Source organism: Gopherus evgoodei, chromosome 2 (genome assembly GCF_007399415.2).
Source record: "Gopherus evgoodei ecotype Sinaloan lineage chromosome 2, rGopEvg1_v1.p, whole genome shotgun sequence".
Taxonomy (NCBI): domain Eukaryota; kingdom Metazoa; phylum Chordata; order Testudines; family Testudinidae; genus Gopherus; species Gopherus evgoodei.
The window spans coordinates 214,564,073-214,588,536 of NC_044323.1; the positions used below are offsets into that span (position 1 = coordinate 214,564,073).

Here is a 24,464-nt window from a genome sequence, read left to right on the forward strand (position 1 = left end):
AATTAATGTGCTTAGTGTGGCCCGCATGCACTCGACTTTATACAATCTGTTTTATAAAACCAGTTTATGTAAAAATCGGAATAATCCCGTAGTGTAGACATACCTAAGATGGTCTACAAGCATCCCTGGACATGGTCGGACACAGCAGCCTGTACTACCGCCACCACCGTAGTGATGCACAGGTCTTCCTGATTGTCTGCATCTGGCATTCCTAAGGATCTGCAGATCAACGTAGAGGACCTTCCCTTTGAGTAAGGATAAACTTTTTTTCCAAAAAAAAAAAAAAAAAAGTTAAGTCCTTCACACTATGAAAGACTCCAGGGTCACTCTGCACACACTTAGGGATATACCCGTCCCTCCCCAGGAGACAACGGTATCAACCTTATCAGGGGCCCTGCGCACAACAATATCACTACCGACCCAGTCGAGACCATATGATAATGGGAGGAACCGCAACAGACCTCCCAGGCACAGACACAACCAAGCGCAACTGACTACATCCCACACATCAGGAAACAAACCAACAATTTGAAGCCTTGGTCGGGGGTCAGAGCGACCATCCCTTGGCACTACTGCTTATTTGCCCATTTGGCCACTGCCTCCAGTTTTTCCACCATGTCTGGGCCTGGAAATAGTACAATTGGGCTACTCCCATCCCTTTCACTTCATGCCTACTCACCCTTCCCTGTCCCTCTTCAGAGACCCTCTCCCGAGCACCTACTTCAAGCAGAGTTGACTCATTTTCTACAGCTCGGTGCAGTGTTACCTGTACCACCACAACATCGGGGAAAAGGGTTTTACTCTCATATTTCTGGACCCAGGGAGGGGAATGGAGGCCTATATAGGACCTATGCAGACTAACAATTCGTACACGTACAGAAAATTTCAAGATGGTCACACTGGGTGCAGTAATACCTGCGCTGGAACAAGGGGATTGGTTCTCAGCCCTTGACCTAGAGGATGCCTATTTTCATATATCTATTCACCCAGCACACAGACACTTTCTGTGATTCACATAGGGCACAAACACTTCCAATACAGAGTGCTACATTCGGGACTCGCCACAGCACCTAGAGTATTCTCCAAGACTCTCACAGTAGTGTGGGCCCCAACCTACGCAAACCACAGAATAATGTACTTTTTCCCCCTACCTCGACGGACCCCCTGCCCTTATCAAAGGCCATTCATGCAATGAGACATTAGAGGCCACTGGTTTTACCATCTCCTTCTTCCACAGTCTAGGCCTGCAAATAAACTTCCAGAAATCCACCCTGATACCCACACAGCAAATCGAGTTCATTTGGGCTCATCTGGACTCAATTTTGACCAGAGTCCCACTCCCACACACCAAATTCCTTGCCATCTTTCACCTCATACGCATGTTATTTGTTTGCCCCAGAGTAGAGGCAAGAACATGCCTGGAGCTTCTTGGTCACATGGTGGCCACTACCTTCGTGGTCAAATATGCCAGACTACATATGAGGTGCGTTCAGGATTGGCTTAGTTCCATATACAAACCCAGCAGGCACAGTCTCCACATGATGCTGACTCCTCCAGCAAATGGTCTCCCTGCAATGGTGGACAAAACTGGGAAACGTATGCACGGGCATACCCTTCTATCAAAATTCCCCTGTGCTCATGCTCACAACAGATGCTTCCCTGATAGGCTGGGGAGCACACCTGAGAGCTCACAGAACACAGGGCTGATGGTCCCTGTCAGAAATGCATCTGCACATAAATCTTCTAGAGCTTAGAGCAGTCAGATATGCATGTTTTACATCAACAGACGGGAATGGGTGAAAGGAGGGGCGGGATCGCACTCCCTGTGCACAGAAGCCATCCAGCTATGGAATTGGTGCATACAACATTGCATAGAGATCACTGCTTCCTATCTACCTGGATGTCAGAACCCTACCACCAACACACTCAGCAGACACTTCTCACAAGAACATGAATGGGAAATGCACCCCATGATACTGTGACAACTCTTCTCCCACTGGGGCACCCCATCGGTGGACCTGTTTGCCACATCACAAAACTGCAAATTCTGCTCCAGAGTGGGAATCGGAACGCGTTCCCCGGAGACGCGTTCCTCATTCCATGGAACAAGACACTCATGTATGCTTTTCCGCCCATCCCACTGATATGCAGAATCTTACGCAAGATCAAAGAGGACAAGTCAGTGTCATACTTATTGCCCCAGCCTTCTCTTCTGTGATAAGTTCCTCTTTATCTGTTAGGGCAAGGTCTTCCTTGGTTGCAACACTTTTTGAGTGAGGAAATTCTCATCTATAATGTTTAGAAATTCTAAGGATGTTTTAGTATTGGCAGCATAAGACCACCAAGATATGTCATTCACACTGAAGTCCCTCATGATCATGCTGCTTTTTTTCCTACACATTGTAGATAGAATGACTGACTCCTTATGTGTCTGTCTTGAGTGTGATTTGGTGATCTGTAGCAGACACTAACTAGTACCCTATCTTGTGCTTTATCTGTTAGGACATTGTTCCAAATGTATTTAAGATCATTTTCTTCAGAGTTATCAGTGACTCGGAAACAGGTAATGCTATTTGTGACAGAGTGCCATTCTCCCTCCCCTTTTGCTCACTCGATCCTTCCTAAATAGCTTATAACTATTGATTTTAACATTCCAGTTGTGCAGATCATCCCACCAGGTTTCAGTAATATCAATGGGATTGAATTTATTCTCATAAATTAGCAATTTCAATTTCTCTGATTTATTACCTGGGTTCCTAGCATTGCAGTGTGAGCAATTCAAAAGAATTTCTTTTCATGTCCTTTGGTTCTTTGATTAATTTTATTTTCAACATCTTGATTTTGTGATAACTGAGTGCTCCTATTTTTTCTCTTTTTACCTTCACCTTGTTACTGTTTATCAAGTTCTCTAAAACTTTGCTAGGTGCCTGATGGACATATAAAGAGTTAGGTTCTCTGCCTCTTGTAGCTTACAGTTTTGAATATACAAAAAAATACAACAAGTAGGATGAGTAGGGAGGGGAAATAAAGAGAGGACATGGGTTACAAAAAAAATTATCTGATTGTTTAGTTTTATGTGCGTGTCTTGAAGGTTCTTTAGAATGAACCTTTATTACATGCTTTTGGGAACCTGACAGATAATAAATAATGCTCTATTTTAGGTAAGCAGTCTCAAAACTGGTGATTCTGTGCATTATATAATTTAATTGCATCCATTTAGACAAAGCTCTGAAAGTGTGTAAAGTGATATAAATAGTAGTTCAACATATATTTTTTAAAAAGGAACAAAATTGTTGAGGGAAAATAGGTTTTTGAAGCAGCGTTTTCTTCCGAGATGCAGTAAATGGTTTGTTGAGATGTATTAGATCTATTTTTGCAGTGCATTTACTGATTTCACTGTGGAAAAAAATGGGAATAGCACCATACTGCAACGATTAATATTGAAGCTGTATATTGATTACTCTAAACAGACATTTTTTTCTTTTGAATTAAAAACAATTTGCTTGCCCGGCATGCTTTCTTAAGCTCTCACAACTTTAATAATATTTTGCTTAAAGTAATATTAATCATGCATTGTTTACTAAAACAGTATCTTTAGCAAAGCTCTTTTCTTTGCTAGACCCAGTTGATAAAGGCCGAACAATTGCAAGTTTGTTTAATTAGACACAGAAGAGGAACAAATATTGATTTACTAAATGTTTTTAAAAGTGCTATTTGTTAAAAACATATCAACTTGTTAAGAGATTATTTTTCTGCACAGTAAAACAAGAACATTAAAAAGTCATCAATACTATATATTTAAATAGGTCTATCCTTTTCAGCCTATCAATTTCTTACAATGTGAACAGTATGCTCAGTTGGAACAATAGTCAATAAGAGATGGCCTGGCTCCGCTATTCACATACTGTGTTATGTGTTAAAAGAGAGAAATCTGCTTCCTCCACATTTACAAAAGCAATTTTAAATGCTTTCAACTCAGAGTGAAGCTCTATGAATAAATGAAGCTCAACTGAATGAACTGGTAATCACCTTTTAAGAAAACTTTAGTACTGTTCCTCACGTTGTCCCCAGAATACATCATAGAATTCTAGTAATCTGCTGAGTTTTCAAAATTTATGCTTGTGCAACTTGTGTAATGTGCAACTCTAAAGACCATACCATATGTTATGTGAGTGTTTTGCACGAACAGTGTGAACAACAGATGCTTTGCATATTGATGTAGGAGAGACATATCATCAAATTCATTCTTAACTTCCAGAAGTAAACACCTTTGATGTTATAGAAAGAAATTATTGTCTCTCTTTTACATCATGCTCTGTATAATCACCACTGCTTGCTTTAGGTAGTGTGATGGGGCAAGGCCAGATGGCTACAGTAAAGTACTGAGGAACAGGTATGTTAGCCCCAGGCTAAACAAATCCCTAGGACTGTGGTAACCAAATGGCAGTTGCTCCAGGTTAATCAAGGCACCTAGGGCCAATTAAGATCTTTCTAGAAGGCAGTGGAGATAGCTACATTGATTAGAACACCTGCAGCCAATCAAGGCAGGCTAATCAGGGCACCTGGGTTTAAAAAGGAGCTCACTCCAGTCAGGTGGGGAGGAGCCAGAGGGGAAGAAGTGCATGTGAGGAGCTGGGAGCAAGAGGTGCAAGGAGCTGAGACTGAGAGGGTGTGCTACTGGAGGATTGAGGAATTAGCAGACTATCAAGCATTATCAGACACCAGGAGGAAGGTGTGGTGAGGATAAAGAAGGTGTTTTGAGGAGGCCATGGGGAAGTAGCCCAGGGAGTTGTAGCTGTCATGCAGCTGTTACAGGATGAACTATAGACAGCTGCAATCCACAGGGCCCTGGGCTGGAACCCGGAGTAGAGGGCGGGCCCGGGTTCCCCCCAAACCTCGTAACTCCTGATCAGACACAGGAGGAGTTGACCAAGACTGTGGGTTCCACCAGAGGGGAAAATCACTGAGGTGAGCAAATCCGCCAGTAAGCGCAGGACCCACCAAGGTAGAGGAGGAACTTTGTCACAACAGTTACACCTGCATGTCAAGGGAGTATGCAGTAGACTATAGTGCTTAAATTCTAGGATGATGAGGGCTGTAGAAATGCTTATAGGCCCTGATTTTGCAAGCTACATAAACCTCTGCCTAGTCCCATCATGTGCTTAAAGTTAAGCATATACTTAAGTACCTTGCTGAATCAGGGTGATCGAGAGAATATAGGGAGAGAAGTATCTGTTCTTCTATGTTGGATAGTTTACTTATTTTTTTTAAACACCAGTTTCTTTTGATACATTAAAACAATTCAAGATTAATGTTAGATAATTATTTATTTTAACTTCTGTATACAGATCCTTTACAAATGATGTCTACAAATCTTGTTGTTGTTTTTCCAAGGTGAAAATGGTTCTTGCCAAATTACATGAGAATAAGAAAATAGCAAGCGCTACCCACAACATATATGCATACAGGTGAGTGAAGAGTAGAGAATTTTCAGCCTCAGTAACTTTGACCCTAACTATACATTAAGAGTATTAAGTTTTGTTCTGAGTACACATGCTCATAGAAACCATGAAGATCACAGATATAAAATAAAAATCAGAAATTGTGTTATGGGGTCATATAATTTTCTTACACTGCATTTGGATTCAAACAATACCTAAGAGTGATCTACAACTACAAGTCAAAAGTGTACACACTGATTCCATATGGTCTGAAAATTACTGATCATTCTGAATCTAGTCATATACCTTTGGAATGCTATTGGATGAAAACAATCCTTCCAGCGGAGTTCACTAATTCATAATGAAAATAGAAAGAAAAAGAGATGGTTCCTATCCCAAAATGTTTACTTCTTTTTTGTTTTATGTATCTGCATGAGTCCCCCATCCCTGACTGAAGTCCCAAGGCACTATTGCAATACAAATAATAAATAAGTATGGTACCAGAAGAATAGAGTGGGAATAGAAATAAATATATACACACACATGCACACTTGCACACACCACATACATGTGGACAAAGAATGGCGAAGAGGGACATAGAGGACAGTATTTTTAAAAGCTACTCAGGAAATGTCTAAAATCAGTTTGTGGATGGTACTCGGACAGCAATGTGTTATCTCAGCCATGTTTCCATGGTCAAAATCCATTAGAGACTTACTGCTTTGAAGATAATGTACAATTACTCTATTGTACATATAAATAAAATATAAAGTAAAACATCCCATAAACTGTTTTCCTGGCCTACATTTAAACATCCTCACTTCTATTTATTTTATTTTGATGATAAAATATTCTAGGCTGAATATTTGCATGCAGGGTTATTTCCAGTTTTCCAAAAAGACATTCCAGTGGATTTGTGTGTGTTTGTTAAACTATGTGTTTGTGTGAGAGAGAGAGAAACACATACATACAAACATACATTTTATGTATATGACTTGCAAAAAAATGACATTAAAAGAACCATTTTTAAGGTTGCAAAGTCAGGCACTGAAAAGTTAGGAAATACCAGAATTAAGGTTTCCTGTCTTCATAGCAGGATTTGAATAGTGTGCAGTAAATAAGGCCTAACGTCACACACTGAACAATGAGGCTGAAACAAAATATTGAACAGTCAGTCATTGAGTACTGTCCATCCTGTGCACTGAATAAAACGGATCCTGTGGAAATGATAGTATGTCCTCATTGTATTAAGAACTATATCATAATTCATATGCACCAGAGGGATGAATTAAGGTTGCACATTAAATTTGTGCTCAGCCCTGGGCTGGAGTATGCCCAGTGTGAATGGAATCTTCAGAGGTTTTGCCGTGAAGGTCTAAGGCTGAACATGTGCAAATTGTGATTTTTTTAAAAAGGCTTATATCTTGTCCAAATTTGGGCATGTTTTAATGAGGATGACAAAAAGTACGTCCTTGATGTAAAAGTAAGTCCTCTGCCAAATTTCAAGTCCATTCTCCAAAACCTGAGGATACTAGAACTTCTCAAAGAAAAAAGGTCACTAGAATTTTTGAATCTGGACAAAAAGTATTATTTCTTAGCCTCGTTCTTGGAAGCAGATGAAGCATTTTTGCTGAAATTTTCCCCAAAAAATTCAGTCAGAGGCAGACATCTGCCATGGAAACGTTCACCCAAATGGTAAAAATTTGGCAAAGTTATAAGTAACTGAAAATGAGGTCTTAATATGAGAAGTTTTGGACAACCTTAATGAGTGCTACCAGCAGCCCTACCTATCATAAACTCATTTCACATAGGCTTCATATATGACTTGATCTCAGTCCAGATCCGCATCTGCCATCACTACAACTGATACTAACAGTTATCCCTTGTTGGCAGTCTTAGCAGAGAAGCCAATGATCTGAAACACCATGCATGGAAACTGACTTAGACAGTTATATCTATTGGTGGTACTACCAAAGAGCAAAATAGTAGGAAGAGGAGGCAGCTCCTAGATGCTGGGCAGCAGGGGGACCCTGGAGCTCCAGCCCAGCACAGGGAACCCAGAGCTCCCACTCACTGCAGGCAGTGGGGCTCCCCACAGCTGCCCAGCTCTGGTGGGCGGTGAGTGGATTCCACAGCTGCCCAGCTACAGCGGGCGGTGGGAGCCCCTCTGCAGCTGCTCAGCCGCAGTGGGTGGCGAGGGGTCCTGCCACATCTGCTCAGCCATGGTGTGTGGTGAGGGCCTCCTTCCCCCCACAGCGGCCCATTTGAACCGCCATCTCTCCCCATTTTGTATCTGTGACAAAATCTGAGCATTACTCATGACACATGCTGCCCCAGAGCTGTTCCTGGAGGCGGGGGAAGCCCCACAGAGACAAAGAGTGGCCAGGGGAATCTGAGTTAAATCTCAGTCGTACTTTCAGATTGACAGTGAAATCATGACTCCACTGATGTCAAAAATAGTTTTATTAGAGTTCTGAAGGTTATGTCTACACTCACAACACAGCAGCAGCACTGCATCTGCACCACTGTAGTGCTTCAGTGTAGATACTCACTACTGCAATGGGAGGGGTTCTCCCATCACTGTAGTTAATCCACCTCCCTGAGAGCTGGTAGGTAGGTTGATGGAAGAATTCTTCTGTCGACCTAGTGCTGTCTACACCAGGGATTAGATTGGCCTAGCTACATCCGTACATGGATTTTTCACACTGCTGAGAGATGTAGCTATGCCAATGTATGTTTTCCGTGTAGACCAGACTTGAAACTCCCTTTCTGATCTATAACTTCTATCTGTACTGTGATGTAATTCAGTTCAGCTAAACCTAGTTAGGCTCAGAACCTAAGGATTTGTTTAAACTAGAGTTTTTATCTCAGGTTAATTGGTTGCCTGTTAACCTGATGTGGTTAATGCTTTTGTAAAAACAAGGGTAGACACTCCCCAAATGTACGTTCTGTGGTACAAATAAATGTTTGTGATGTGCTCTAAAGCTTAGACTAGGGTAAACCACAAACCTTTGTATTCTCAAAATAACATTTTGACATTCTGCAGGGGACCCATAGGAAAAAAGGTGTGTTTTTATTCTGTGTTCTCATGGGAGAGATAAGAGCTGGTTTGTTTGTATTATTTGATTTAGTGTTTAAAATCTGTTTGAGCTGCATATAGAGAATGTGCCACAGAATCTATTAGTTTGTTTAATTTTGGTCACATTAAAAAAGTTGTAAATAAATGCAGAACTCTGATGAGGGTTTTCTTTGCTTAGCCTGGGACTTCAGATGAGTTTCTGTCCATGTGTGAGTCCTAGTCATCAAATGCTAATAACTCACTACTGACCTGGATGACGTGAGCCAGTGTCCAAGAAGTGAAAAAACTGTGCTTTCCATTACCAGCCTCCTGAGACATTCAGTCCCTACAGATGGGCTGTTAAGAAACAGGAATCCTGTTTTCATGCAGATGTCCTTGGTAAACAAATTTGTTGCTTACACAGTGTTTATGAAAGTTTTTGAAGATATCAGTAAACCAGTATGTGATAGGTTCCCCCTGGGGTGCCACTTGGAACTAGGGTACCACTGAGCCTGCCTTACCAACCAGCCTGGGCTTCCTTTTTCACTGTGGTGCTGTGATAAGTTGCCAAGCTCTTCAAGCTTGTTCTTTCACCAGCATACACACAGATAGGGACATACCGAGCTGCAGCTTCACACACACACATATGCTGAGATTAGCTCTGCATGAGAAGGCTCAGCTAAGGCACCTTCCAGTTGCTAAGGCACACACTCCCCTCTGGAGTGTAAACCCAGAATTATACCGTCCTGTGCTGCACAGGGAACTGTAGAGTGTAAACTCATAAAATTTGCCCCCTCCCTCAATGTGGAGAGAGAGAGATGCATCGGTTTTCTGCCCCAAGTTATAATTTCCACACACTGGTTTTAAACAAAAACAAATTTATTAACTACACAAGGATAGATTTTAAGTGATAGCAAACAGATCAAAGCAGATTACCTTAGTAAATAAACAAAATCTCAAACTGAGCTTAACACATCAGATAGGTAGGATATGAATTAGCAGACTCTCACTCTGATGATAAACAGGCTTGTCTATTCTTAAGGCACAAGCTGCCTTGGCTTTCGCAGGTTTTCATACACAGGGTAAAAATCCCTCGAGCCTGGGACCATCACTTTCCACAATTCAGTCCTTGCCCCTCAGGTGTTTCCAGGGAGAGTGAGGTACCATCATGATGTCATTGTCCCCCTTTTATATCTTCTTTCCACTTGCTTGAAAGCTCTTTTGCCATGACCTTGGTCAAATAGTTCCCATTGTGTAGTGCTATTTCTGAGAGGTTTCTGTGGTACACAGTTCCTGGGGTAATACTTGTGCTTGTGTGCATTTCCTCAACAAGCTATTAACATTGTTTGGCCTTTTTACTGTTGTACCTGAAAGGCTGCTTGTGGGTGTTTTCAACTTCACACCATGTTTCAGTAACACACACATAGCCAAACTTCATAACTTCACATACAATGATAGCACATACAATCCAATGAGATATTACTGTCTAGCAGATCAAGACTTTTAGCATGATACCTCACAAGGCATACTTTGTACAAAACATCATAGTTACATAACAGTGGTGAATATTGGGGTGTGCCAGGGTGTCATACTGTAAAAATATTAAGTGATATTTTTGGATTAGGTTCTAATACTGTTGCTTGTTTTCAGAATATACTGTGAGGACAAACAGACATACTTACAGGACTGTGAAGATGATGGGGAGACAGCAGCAGGTGGACGCCTCCTCCATCTTATGCAGGTTAAAGGAAACAAACTTTGTCTTTAGATAGTTTAAAATTTTTTTTTAAAATCATAGATCATAAATAAGGCTCACAACTTTATGCACTTAAACTGATTCTAATTCTTGCTCTGCAAATAGCCCTTTAGATTTAGTATTCTGTATATTACCTGGCTTTTAAAAAAAGTTCTATTAGGTAATGATAGGCACACACCAACTCCCAGGTTCTCAGAGCATTCCCTGCAGTGTCCAGCCCCTTATCCACTGAATACTCATTGAATTATCAGACCTGCTGTTCCCAAAGGAACAGTACACACCAGCTTGTAAGATTCTACTTAGGACCCATCACTTTGCATAACAGCACATCATTAGATATTTGAAAGTTATTCAGTGTAGATCAGGAAAGCATAGTTCCCAGAGGAAAGAAAAGTGTATGAGTGCTTGAGTAGTAGCAGTTTATTTGTAGCTTTTTGGTGAGATCTCTTGACTTCCTGCTTAAACACACGTATGACTGATAATGTAAATTGGGAAATTCACCCACTTCTGCTCTTTCTGTTTTAATCTTCATTTGGGGGTTTGCAGTTTTTGCAGGTTAGTGTATCAGTTGCAGTCTAAGCAGTCTCTATTCTACTGAAACTTGATGAGGCAAGAAGTTAAATCATAAATTCTACTTTGCATGGTGACAGGTTTCAGAGTGGTAGCCGTGTTAGTCTGTATCAGCAAAAAGAACGAAGAGTACTTGTGGCACCTTAGAAACTAACACGTTTATTTGGGCATAAGCTTTCGTGGGCTAAAACCCACTTCATTGGAGCAGAATTAGATGAAGTGGGTTTTAGCCCACGAAAACTTATGCCCAAATAAATTTGTTAGTCTCTAAGGTGCCACAAGTACTCCTGTTCTTTTTTCATAAATTCTACCTATCTTTTTAACTCTTCCATATTCTTATAGCAGCTCTATAGGATACTTCACCCAAAATGACAAGGTAGACTAAATTAACTTCTACCACTAATAGAACTGAACAAAGTATTATACTTCATGCCTGGGGAGGAGGATTGGACTCTATGCAATAACTATACTATGGTTCATCCTTCCCTATTCTCATGAAGAATGAATAAAAATAGTTTTGAGGAAAGTGTGGTGTTTGGGGAACTTGTGTTGCATCGTTTAAAAACAAAACAAAAAAAAACCACCACCCCAGCTCTTGCACAAACTTGGGCGTATTTCTATATCACTGTGTTCTAGTGATATGATCGGTGAAGATGTGGTCTTCTCTTCTGTAGGACTCTTATCTTATCTAAGATAAACTAAAACAACTTCAATCAAGATAGTACTTTCCAGTTAGAAGAAACAATATTTTAGACACACTTTTTAGATTTAAAACGATAGAGAACTCAAAAATTTCCTAATGCCATTTGGCATCCTGCTTACTATGAACAATCGATATCTGGAGTTGCTTTGCTAGAGTTAATTCACTGAGCTCACAATTGTTGTATAAGTATATTGTGAAACATGAACTGTATTGAAATTGTCTCAACGCTTCGTTTCTAGATAGCCTGTAAGCGTGCAGATTCACCTGGCAGTGCCCCCTGCTGGTCATCTTCTGGAATTAGCTTACCAGCCATCCGGAGTGCCCTCTGCAAGTCGGTGTCCCGCTGCCACTTGACCCCCGTGTCCCTCCCAGACCCAGTGCCCTGTTATCTGGGGTGCTGCCCCCTGGCAGTAACCCCTCAGTCTTAGGGTATCCCCTCCTTGGGGAACCCCCACCCACTATCCCCACATCACCTCAGTATACAGCTTCTGCTAGTCATTGTCTAGCCCCCGCGCCCTGGGGCAGACTGCAGTATCAGCCTACTCATCACTGACAAAGTTGGGTTGAACCTGCTGCCTTTGCCTACCCCTGGGCTGCCCTGTGCAACGCCCAGTACCTATTAGCCCAATGCTAGGCCACAGCCTGCGGCTTTCCAGTCTGGAGCTCCCCAGTTCCTCTGCCTTTCCCTAGCCCTGCTCCACTCAGGTACCCTGTCTCTAGCTACCTGCAGCCAGGCCCATCGTCCTCTACAGCCAGAGAGAGACTGTTTGCTTGAGCTCCTGGCTCAAGCCTTTATAGGGCCAGCTGGGGCCTAAATGGGGCATGGCCCCAGCTGAGCCTGCTTCCCACTCAGCGTGGGCTGTTCTCTTAGCCCTCCAGCCCTCTCCCAGGGCTGGTTTTAACCCTGTCAGGGCTGGAGCGGGTAACTACCCTGCTACATAGCCCCTTTATTCTTTTTTATTCTGGAATTTTTATTGAATTTCTGTTTCCACATACAAAGGCAGAACAATTTGACAATATTTTTACAATTACATAAATAAGGTTTCTCTGTATAAATTGCCATATAAAACAATTGCAGGTGAATTTATGTTGGATCGCATGTATCCATATATGTTTTTCATTGGACAACTTCCAATTTTATGCCTGAGTTGCAATACTGTAACTACTGAAGTTCATGGAGTTACACTGGGGTGAATTGGGTTCATTATATTTATCATTACGTGCAATTTGGTCCAGGCTCCCTGACTGACACTTTCCATCACAGCTGGCAATTGGCTCTTCTGTTTCCTCTGATCCCGATCATTCCATAGGTCATCTTCAAGCTGAAAGTGGATCAGGTCAAGCTCATCCTCATTGCCCTGGCATGACCGAGCAGTGTTTGGTTGTATGACCTTCCTGATTCAGCCTCCCATATCTCTTTCTCTCCCTCCTGACCTCCTCATGCAGAATCACGGTCACAGCTTGCACCCCATAGTCAGCTCCCTTCCTTCTCACTGCCTGGCTGCTTCATGGTTGAATGAGGAGGAAGAGCATTGTTCAGCAGCTTTCAACAGGTTCTATTCAACAGTGGAATGTCCTCTACCAGAATTGCCTATTTGGTGAAATGGAAGTGATTTTCTATGTGGTTGTTGGCCTGCAGAGTTAAACTGATGCTGGCTTCTAACCAATACTTCCTGCATCATTGGTCGTTGGGACTTGTGCTTAGCTCATTGAGAATGCACCTGTTGGCAATTTCAGCATTTCTTTCCCCCATTCCTGGAAGATCAGTCTTTTCCAGTGCCATGGTAGCAAGATTCTTAAAAGCACTTCTTTGTCTCCATCCTCCAGTCTGAGAGCTGGTTCCTCTGTAGGACCTTCACACAGTTCTGGCAGCCGTAGTGGGACCTCTGTGAGCCTCTGGCATCTTGTTTCTTTCCGCTTTTGTGCGAGAAAACTGTGTTACTGTTTGTGAGAAAATCTGCAAGTAGAGTCTGCAAGTTGCAGGCTCTGATTGCAGTATCACCTTATACACAGTTCTCCAAGGACAAATTGACTTTACATCCGCACTAAAAATTTTTATTGGAAGTGGTCTCTTGGTTTCATTTGAACCAGGCAGTATTTTTACCTGTGTTCTTTCCTAAGCCGCATTCATCTCAAGAGGAGCAGCATCTCCATACACTAGATGTCAATTGATGTCTAGCCTTCTATCTTGACAGGACTAAATCATTTCGTGCTTTGCCTCACCTGTTTGTGTTATATGGGGATCGTATGAAGGATTGAGCAGTCTCTTCACAAACGATCTTTAGATGGATAACATCCTGTATCAAGTCTTCACATAAAATATCAACTACACCCACTGAGTAGGTGTGAGCTAATTCTATGAGAGCGCAAGCAATGCCAATAGCGGCCCTTGATGATGTTTCAATATTGGACGTTTGTAGGGCTGCCATATAGTTGTCCATACATATGTTTATGAACCATTATGCCATTACTGCATCTTCCAGAGCTGATGCAAACTTTGGAAGGGCAATCCTGGAATCCTTATTTAGATAGACTCTGCCTCCTATGGGTACTGCTTGTGAGTCACCGAAGTGGAATACATGGCTGCATCTACTTGAAAAAGGAATGGTTTCTTATTGTCACTGTGGTTCTTCTTCGAGTGATTGCTCACATCCATTCCAGTTAGGTGTGCGCGCCGCGCGTGCACGTTCGTCGGAAACTTTTTTTACCCTAGCAACTCCAGTGGGCCGGCAGGTCGCCCCCTGGAGTGGCGCCGCCATGGCGCTCAATATATATCCCTGCCGGCCCACCCGCTCCTCAGTTCCTTCTTACCGCCGTGTCGGTCGTTGGAACTGTGGAGCGCGGCATAGCTGTCCTCCACGTCCCTAGCTCTCCTTGTTATCTCTCGTTATTGTTATAGTTGTTAGTTAGATTGTTAAGTAATTAAGTGTAGATAGGTTGTAAATAGTTGTTTGCCGGGGGCTTTAGCCCTTCCCGGCACCGGGCTCATGCCTGGTTCGCCGGGCTTCAAGCAGTGTGCGGCCTGCAAGAAGCCTATGCCTACCAGCGACCCCCACGACGCGTGCCTGAAGTGCCTGGGGGAATCGCACAGATCAGACAAGTGCCGCATCTGCAAGGCTTTTAAGCCAAGGACAAAAAAGGAGAGAGATCAAAGACTCCGGACTCTCCTTATGGAGGCGGCACTTGACCCGGCGGCTTCGAAGGCCGTGATCTCGGCGCCGGCACCGGATCGCACCGGCACCGAAAAGACTCCCCGGCACCGACCTTCTCCGGCACCGGGTGCAGAACCAAGACCGTCGAAGTCTGCTACTCCGGCCAGGCAGACCCGACTGGAGCGCCCGGCCTCAACATCGGCCGCGGCGCCGCCGGCACCGTTGACTCCGGGCCCGGCGGGTCCGTCGATTCCGGTGCCGCCAAGCTCCCCCATGAGATCTGGGGTTGAGATACTGGTCCCATCCACGCCGGAGACCTTCGCCTCGGCACGGGACCTCATTGCCTTGACTGAGCCTACTCAGCTGCCACCCCCGGTACCTCCGGTGCGGGTCGCGTCTAGAGGCAAGCCCATGATGTCGGCACCGTCTCGGGACTCGCGCTCGCGGTCCAGGTCCCGACGTCATGGCAGGTCGAGATCTCATCGCCGCTCGCAGTCCTGGCACCGCTCTCCTCGGCGGTACCGGTCGCACTCGCGGCACCGGTCGACCTCAAGGCGGTCGCGGTCGGACTCCAGCCGCCGATACCGGCACCGCGACTCCAGGAGCCAGTCCCGCCGTCACTCGCCGCACCGGTCGACCTCCCGGCACCGAGCTGGTGGCAGGTCCCGGTCCCGATCCCGGCACCGAAGCGGCGGCCGGTACCGGTCCAGATCCCGGCACCGAGACAGAACCCGGTCCCGGTCCCGATCCCGGCACCGCTATGACTCCCGGTACCGATCCCCGGCACCGAGAAGATCGTCCCTGCCGACCCGCGCAGACCCTTGCCAGCCAGGGTCGGCCCCGCCGTGGCCTTCTAGACAGCCGTCGGTCTCCTCACAAACGGACAGCGGGTATGCGCTGGGCACCGACCGGCAGGCGGCGCTCTTTCACGACCCGCCACAACACGACCAAGGCCCGCAGCAGTGGGGGTTTTGGACACCCTGGGCATACCATCAAGCCCAGGGGCCCCAGCAGCTTCCTGCTAGGCCTGCAACGGCGGAGCACAGGGTGCCGGAGGCCTCGTTGTCTCGCCCCCCTCCCTCCCCGGATGGGGAAGAGGGGTCCAAGCAGCAAGACTCCGCTCTGGCTCCTGAGACAGAGGCGAGGGCCGAGGGAGACCCCCCATTAGACACTCTCTTGCCTGGGGTCTCCTCATCCTCCTCCCCTGATGAAGCGGTGGCTGGTACCTCCTCCAGTAGCCCCCACCCGCTGGATCTCAGGGCGCACCAAGACCTCCTCAGGTGAGTAGCTCAGAATCTGAGCCTACAAGCCGAGGAGGTCTCAGACATAGAAGATCCGATTGTTACCATCCTCTCATCGGATGCTCCCACCAGGGTCGCCCTACCCTTCATAAGGACCATCCAGGCCAATGCCAATACCATCTGGCAGTCACCGGCCTCCATCCCCCCTATGGCGAGGGGCGTCGAGAGGAAGTACATGGCCCCCTCTAAAGGCTATGAGTACCTCCATATACACCCGACACTGTGTTCCCTGGTGGTACAATCGGTAAATGACAGAGAGCGTCATGGGCAGGAAGCTCCGGCCCCCAAATCCAGGGAGGCCAGGCGAATGGACCTCCTTGGACGTAAAGTATACTCGGCTGGGGCGCTGCAGCTCAGGGTTTCGAACCAGCAAGCCCTGCTCAGCAGGTACGCTTTCAACTCCTGGGTGGCAGCAGACAAATTTAAAGAGCTGCTGCCGCAAGACGCCCGCCAGGAATTTGCAGCCATCTTAGATGAGGGCAAGAAGGTTGCACGTACATCTTTGCAAGCTTCTTTGGACGCTGCAGACTCGGCTGCCCGCACCCTCGCGTCGGGGGTAACGATGCACCGCATCTCCTGGCTGCAGGTCTCTGGCCTTCCTCCGGAGCTCCAACATACCATCCAGGACCTCCCATTCGAAGGCCAGGGCCTGTTTTCCGAAAAGACAGACCCCAGACTTAAGAGTCTGAAGGACAATCGGGTCATTATGCGCTCCCTCGGGATGCACACACCGGGAACGCAACACAGACCCTTCCGGCCACAGCAACAACAGCAGCGCAGGCCATATTCCCAGTTCCGCCAACGGCAGGACCTTAATAGGCGCCGTGGCAGGAATGGAAGGCGCAGGCATTCGGGGAACCAAGAGGGGCAGAACCAAGGCTCCTCTAAGCCCCCGCCTGGACCCAAGCCTTCATTTTGAAGGTGCGCCCGAGGGCGCAGTAACAGTTTCCCCCACGGATCCTTCCCCCCCGTTTTCCAACCGCCTTTCGTTTTTCCTCCCGGCGTGGACCCAAATAACATCGGACCGCTGGGTCTTACGCACGGTGCAGACGGGATACCGCCTGCAGTTTGTATCATTTCCTCCTTCCCGCCCCCCTTCCTCGTCCCTCTTCAGGGACCCCTCTCACGAGCAATTCCTTCGGCAGGAAGTACAGACGCTCCTCAGCAAAGGAGCTATAGAGGCGGTTCCGGAAAACGAGAAAGGCAAGGGGTTTTATTCCCGTTACTTTCTGATCCCCAAGGCCAAGGGAGGCCTCAGGCCTATCCTCGACTTGCGAGAGCTCAACAAGTACCTGGTGAAGTTGAAGTTCCGCATGGTATCCCTGGGGACCATTATCCCATCCCTGGATCCGGGAGACTGGTACACCGCCCTCGACATGCAGGACGTGTATTTTCACATTGCCATTTGGCCACACCACAGACGTTTCCTTCGTTTCGTGGTGGGCCCCCTTCATTTCCAGTTTGCAGTCCTCCCATTTGGCCTTTCTACGGCCCCGAGGGTATTTACAAAATGCATGGCAGTTGTTGTGGCACATCTTCGACGCAGTCGTATCCACGTGTTCCCTTACCTAGACGATTGGTTAATTCGGGGCACGTCGGAACGGCAAGTTTGCAGCCATGTCCGCGTGATCACCGGCCTGTTTGCTACTTTGGGCCTCTTGATAAACATGGACAAGTCCACCCTGATCCCCACGCAGAGGGTGGAGTTTATCGGGGCCGTCCTGGACGCCACTGTGGCCAGGGCTCTGCTGCCGTTGCAGAGGTTCCAGGCATTGTCGGCGATCGTTCAACGACTGCGGGCAGCCCCCTTGACATCAGTGCGCACATGTCTAGCCCTGTTAGGCCACATGGCGGCTTGCACCTTTGTGACCGGTTACGCTCGGCTCCGCATGAGGCCCCTCCAGTTGTGGCTCATCGATCATTACCGGCCGGCAAGACAGCCGCTAGACATGCTGGTCACGATCCCCCAAGGGGTGTTAGATTCTCTCGACTGGTGGCTGGACCAGTCCGTGCTATGTGCGGGGCTCCCTTTCCACCCACCTCAGCCCTCGGTGTCCCTGACAACGGATGCCTCAGATTTAGGCTGGGGGGCCCACCTGGGAACCCTGAGAACGCAGGGCCTGTGGTCCCCGAAGGAGGTGGGGTTGCACATCAACATGCGGGAGTTGAGAGCAGTCCGCCTTGCTTGTCAAACGTTCTGCCATCAGCTTCCAGGTCGTTGTGTCGCGGTGTTTACCGACAACACGACGACCATGTACTATATCAACAAGCAAGGTAGCACCAGATCCTCTCCCCTGTGTCACGAGGCGATGCGACTCTGGGACTTTTGTGTAGCCCACTCCATTCACCTCACGGCTTCCTTCCTCCCCGGAGTACGGAACACGCTGGCGGATCGCTTGAGCAGATCCTTCCTGTCGCACGAGTGGTCCCTTCGCCCGGACGTCGCCCTCTCCATCTTCCAGATGTTATCCCCGTGTGGACCTCTTCGCGTCCGGGGGGAACAAGAAGTGCCAGGCGTTCTGCTCCTTTCAGGGCAGGGAGCCCGGGTCGATAGCGGATGCCTTCCTTATTCTGTGGTCGACCCACTTGTACTACGCGTTTCCCCCGTTCCCACTGGTCCACAGGGTCCTTCTGAAGGTGCGCAGGGACAGGGCTCGCGTGATCATGGTAGCCCCGGCGTGGCCCAGGCAACATTGGTACCCCATGCTGCTGGACCTGGCCATAGCCGACCCAGTTCCCCTGCCCCTTCACCTGGACCTGATTACCCAGGAGCACGGGACCCTCTGTCACCCGGACCTGCAGTCGCTGCACCTAGCGGCGTGGTTCCTGCGTGGCTGACTGGCTCTGAGCTGCGCTGCTCCACACCGGTGAGGGAGGTGCTTTTGGGCAGCAGGAAGCCTTCCACGAGAGCGACATATTCGGCCAAGTGGAAGCGTTTCTCCTGTTGGTGCGTGGAGAGAAATCTCCGCCCTATGGAAGTTTCGGTGGCCAATATCTTAGACTACGTTTGGTCCCTCAAACAGCAGGGCCTGGCGATATCGTCGTTGCGAGTCCACCTGGCAGCTATCTCCACCTTTCACCCGGGTGCGGATGGTCGCTCTGTTTTTTCTCACCCGACGGTGTCTAGATTCCTTAAGGGTCTGGAACGTTTATACCCTAACGTCCGACTCCCTGCTCCAACCTGGGATCTTAACTTGGTGTTGTCTCGGCTCATGGGACCCCCCCTTTGAGCCGTTAGCTACTTGCTCCCTGCTTTACCTCTCTTGGAAGACTGCCTTTTTAGTAGCTATCACCTCAGCTAGGCGGGTGTCGGAACTCCGGGCTCTTGTGGTAGACCCCCCGTATACAGTCTTCCACAAAGATAAGGTGCAGCTGAGGCCACACCCTGCCTTTCTCCCCAAGGTAGTCTCGTCCTTCCACATTAGCCAAGAGATATTCCTTCCGTTTTTTTTCCCGAAACCTCACTCTTCAGGCAGGGAGCAGCAGCTCCACTCGCTTGATGTCCGTAGGGCTCTCGCGTTCTACGTGGAGAGGACCAGGCCCTTCCGCAAATCCCCCCAGCTTTTCGTGGCGGTAGTGGACCGCATGAAGGGGCTTCCTATCTCCTCCCAGAGGTTATCCTCATGGGTAACGTCCTGTATCAGGACCTGCTATGACTTGGCCCACGTCCCTACGGGCCGGGTGACTGCGCATTCTACCAGGGCGCAGGCGTCGTCGCTGGCTTTCCTCGCCCGTGTGCCCATCCAGGAAATCTGTCGGGCAGCGACCTGGTCATCGGTCCACACCTTTGCTTCCCACTACGCCCTGGTCCAGCAGTCAAGAGAGGATGCGGCCTTCGGAACTGCAGTGCTCCGTGCCGCGACTTCTCACTCCGACCCCACCGCCTAGGTATGGCTTGGGATTCACCTAACTGGAATGGATGTGAGCAATCACTCGAAGAAGAAAAGACGGTTACTCACCTTTGTAACTGTTGTTCTTCGAGATGTGTTGCTCACATCCATTCCACACCCGCCCTCCTTCCCCACTGTCGGAGTAGCCGGCAAGAAGGAACTGAGGAGTGGGTGGGCCGGCAGGGATATATATTGAGCACCATGGCGGCGCCACTCCAGGGGGCAACCTGCCGGCCCACTGGAGTTGCTAGGGTAAAAAAAGTTTCCGACGAACGTGCACGCGCGGCGTGCACACGCGGCGCGCACACCTAACTGGAATGGATGTGAGCAACACATCTCGAAGAACAACAGTTACAAAGGTGAGTAACCGTCTTTTCTTCAATATGTGATGCAGTGGTTCTTCAATATGTGATGCAGACGTGTATTCCACAACCCACCCTCCATCCCCTCTTCATTGGAGTCTAGTGTCTGGGCTTTCAATGCTAAGGAACTGAGGGGGATCGAGGTGGCACAGCCCCATAAAGCCAGGGGAGGGGCTATGAGCCGGGGGCACAAGCATTGCTTCCTACAAGTACTGCTAGGCAAAATTATCTGGCTCCAGTGCACTTATAAAAAGAGAATGCGAGGGGAAGGAGTGGGGGAGTAAAGCGGAAAGATACATTTGACTTAACTGAAAAACACAGGGACTAGGCAAGGGTATTTTTGAGGGATAAAAGAGGCAAATGGCCAATATTTGCCTTAACTTTCTGTTTGAGTGGAGAGATGAGAATCAAGTCCTCCTCACCAGGATTATTTTTTCAGGGTGCGAAGAGACCCTAACTCGGACATGAAGTGCTCCTTACCTTTCATGTCTTCTCCATTTGCTATTGTTGCTGCCCTGCAAGTGGCAGCAGCCCAGGCCTGGAGCATTTCTGAGAAGCATGTTCTGAAGCCACAGCTTACAAAAGTCTTCAGAGAACCATCCCAAGACAATTACCTACCCTAACCCTCACAGTGTTTCAGGATAAAGTTAAAAATGCAGCTAGAAGCTCTGCTCATGGGGCAGGGATTCAGACCTCAATACAAATAGTAATTAAAAGTGCATAATATTTAAAAACAATAAATGTGAATCAACAGGGGATATCACTTGCAAGTTCCTTTGGGAAAGAAAAAGCTTTCATTATTCAAAAGAAATTAGTTTCATTGTTGACTTATGTGTTTATCTATTTAAAATGATGTTCTGGGTTGTTTTTTTTAAACAGATTTTGAATGTCCATAATGTTTTGGTTGTGGTGTCCCGCTGGTATGGAGGTATCCTGCTAGGACCAGATCGCTTTAAACACATCAACAATTGTGCCAGAAATATACTAGTGGAATACAGTTATACAAATTCAGCTGTAAGTTATTACTGGTAGATTGACAATGTCGATATCTGAACATACAGGGCCACGTACTTAAATTGGGGAAATTGTCATAGTTGACTTCAGCTGAAGTCAATGGAGCTATGACAGTTTACACCAGCTGAGGATCTGTTCCATTGGTAATTTTTGAGTGCTTATGCTAAACCTAAGAGCTCAGTTAAAAAGATTCTTTCACTACTTTTCTCCTTATTAAGATTCCATAGACTCCCCTTTGTTTTCTTACTTCTTTGGAATTTTCCCTTGTGTTGCATAATTTTGGTTTTATTGCTTGTTAAATATAAAATTAAAAAAAGAAAAAAATGTTGATTTGTAAATACCTGACTGCCTTACATGGGTAAAGACTATGGCATTAGAGATCCCCAAGTTAGAGTATGTGCCTGATAACCAAATAGGCACCATCGTGGGACATCCTCATCCTCAAATGACTCAGAGATTGAGTGAGGCCAAGATCTAGTTCCATTAAAATCAATGGAAGCTTTCACGTTAACTTCAAAGAGGTCAGGACTTGGTCTGATATTTATATCTTTTTTCTTTATAAACACCTCATTTGTTCTGATACACAGTATAAATCTCAGGTTATTTAACTACAGTGAGCTGTTTTTCAGAAATGATACCGTTCACTCTACACTGATTGTACAACTCAACATTCTTGATGCTTCATCAAAGAGAAAGCAGCTCTCAGAAGAAATTTATATGTAGAGAAAAACATGTAAACAATTCATAAACAATAAAACACCAAATTTTCCCCTTTTTAAAACTAGATTAGAAGAGTGGAAATCGAGAACAAAGAAAAGACTAAGGGTAAAAAATTTTCAAAAGCACCTAAGTGAATTGACTTTGAATGGGACTTAGCTTCCTACATCACTTAGTTGCTTTTGGAAATGTTTATCTTAGCGCACTATACAATGCTGATATAAACATTTTACAGCTTGATAACAAACCACCTGGTGGTGTTGCTCTTTATATGATTTTAAGTAGTCTTCCAGAGTAATATTCCAGTTGGAGCATTACTCTTAACAGGGCCATGACAGAGAGTAAGGTTTGGCTTATGGTTAAAGTATCTAATTTGTAGAGCCCTGCGCGGATACACAAATGTGTATCTGCAGTCGATCTGCAAAAATTATCTGTGGCTATCCGCATCCGTGCGTGCGGATATCTGCACATATCCACGGATTAGCAGGGCTCTACGCTGAGGCTCCAAGGCATTCCCCACCGTCGGAGCCTGGTTGGGGAGATTGCGTGGGCAGCTGTGGGGATCCCATGCGAAGTCCCGGGCCTTCCACCTGCCCTCGGCCAGGCAGGAAGCATGGGGGGCGGGGACATGGCTGTGGGCTGCTTTCAGCTCCCCACCCTCACACCGTGGGCAGGTGGAGGGTCCACTGCAACTCGCCATGGCTCCCCAGTTGGGCTCTATGCTGGCCTGGCCAGGGGAAGGGGAAGACCTGTGGAGCATGGAGTTGGCCAGGCCAGCATGGAGGTTTTGAGCCACCATGGCCATGGCCAGGCAGTGGTTTTGAGCCACCCCCCCATCCCCAGCTGGAGTTGGGTTGTGGAGAGTTGTGCTGGCAGCTGTGAGGAGCTGCTGCGAACCCTTCACCTGCCTTGGGTGGGGTGCCTGAGCAGCCTCCGACCTGTGTCCCAGTCCCCCGCCCAGGGCAGATGGAGGTTCTGTGCTGAGTTCCTCACAGTTGCCTGCCCGTCTTTTACCGTCAGAACCCTGCGCAGATACAAAATTTGTATCCGCATCTGTGCTGCTATCCGCAAAAATGCTCCACGGATATAAAGCAGATACCTGCAGGTTTGCAGGGCTCTGCTAATTTGAAGTGTGGTGATCTGAGTTCTGATCCTAGCTCTGCGCAGACTCCCTGTGTGACCATAGGAAAGTCTCAGACTTTTCTGGGTTTTGTTTCCTAATCTATAAACTTCAGATAATAATTCTTACTTATGTAATACATTGTGTAAGCAATAATATTTGCGCACACAGGATGAATTAATATTTGCAAAGTACTGAAACAGAAGTTATGTATAAACAGAGATGCCAACTTTCTAATGTGCTGGGGTGTGTGTGTGTGTGCTTGACTCCCTGGCTTGACTCCCTGGCCCCACCTCTGGCCCCTACTCCACCCATTCCCTCAAGCCCCCACCCCGCTTTGCCTCTCCTCACCTCCACCCCTTCCCTCAAGCCTCCACCCTGCCCCTGCTCCACCCCACTCTGCCTCTTCCTGCCCCGTTCTGCCCTCCTCCCCTTCCGTCCCAGTGCCTCCTGCATACTACGGAACAGCTGACCACTGTGGGCAGGATGTGCAGGAAGAGAGGGGGAGGAGTTGACTGGCAGGGCCACTAGCAGGCAGGAGGAGTCTGGCTGCACCCACCATTTTTGAGCAACCACGGAGTCGGCACCTATGTGTATAAGTGCTAAGTATCAAAATGATATCCTTCTCTAATTTTCCCAAACAATTCAAATATTGAAACTTCAAGTTCTTCTTTGAGTGATTGCTCATATCCATTCCAGTTAGGTGTGTGCGCCGTGCGTGCACATTCGTTGGAAAACTTTTACCCTAGCAACTCAGTGGGCTGGCAGGTCGCCCCCTAGAGTGGCGCTGTCATGGTGCTCGATATATACCCCTGCCAGCCCACCCGCTCCTCAGTTCCTTCTTACCGCCTGTGTCGGTCGTTGGAACAGTGGAGCGCGGCTTAGCTGACCTCCACTTCCCGAGCTACTCATAGTTCTCGTATATAGTTATGCAGTTATAATCCTTTTATAAATATATTTGTATAGTTATACGTTTTTTCTTTGCTAACATAGTTAGTTTAGTAATAGTTAGCGGGGTTCAGGAAGTAGCCCCTTCCCTGCAGCCGGTGCCGGAGCCCATGCACGGCTCACCGGGTTTTAAAATGGGCTTGGCCTGCCAGAAGCCGATGCTGAAGGGAGATCCACACGACTCCTGTTTGAAGTGCCTCAGGGAATCACACTTGACAGCTAAGTGCCCTATTTGCAAGGCTTTTAAGCCAAGAACAAAAAGGAGCGGGACTTTCACTTACCCCTCCACCTTTGGGACCGAGCGATGATCAAGCGGCTGGCAGAAGTGCCTCCTCAGCACCGGACCCAGCCGGTACTGCCAAGGCCTTTCAGCACCAGCCGTTGCCGGCACCGAAGTCGACTCGGCACCGCTCCCTTCCTCCGAGGTCGAGA

At 47.2% G+C, this 24,464-nt stretch overlaps 1 protein-coding gene across 4 annotated transcripts in view; it reads left to right on the top strand.

Annotated features, from left to right (window-relative positions):
- Positions 1 to 24,464, top strand: part of IMPACT (impact RWD domain protein) — a 63,667-nt gene that overhangs the window by 30,648 nt on the left and 8,555 nt on the right. For 3 of the 4 annotated variants that reach the window (XM_030552933.1, XM_030552932.1, XM_030552931.1), the window contains 3 exons: positions 5,395 to 5,468; positions 10,150 to 10,240; positions 21,113 to 21,247. In XM_030552933.1, coding sequence (XP_030408793.1) covers positions 5,395 to 5,468; positions 10,150 to 10,240; positions 21,113 to 21,247 — 300 coding nt within the window. The remainder of the gene's footprint in view (positions 1 to 5,394; positions 5,469 to 10,149; positions 10,241 to 21,112; positions 21,248 to 24,464) is intronic. The other variant, XM_030552934.1, reaches the window with a different exon arrangement.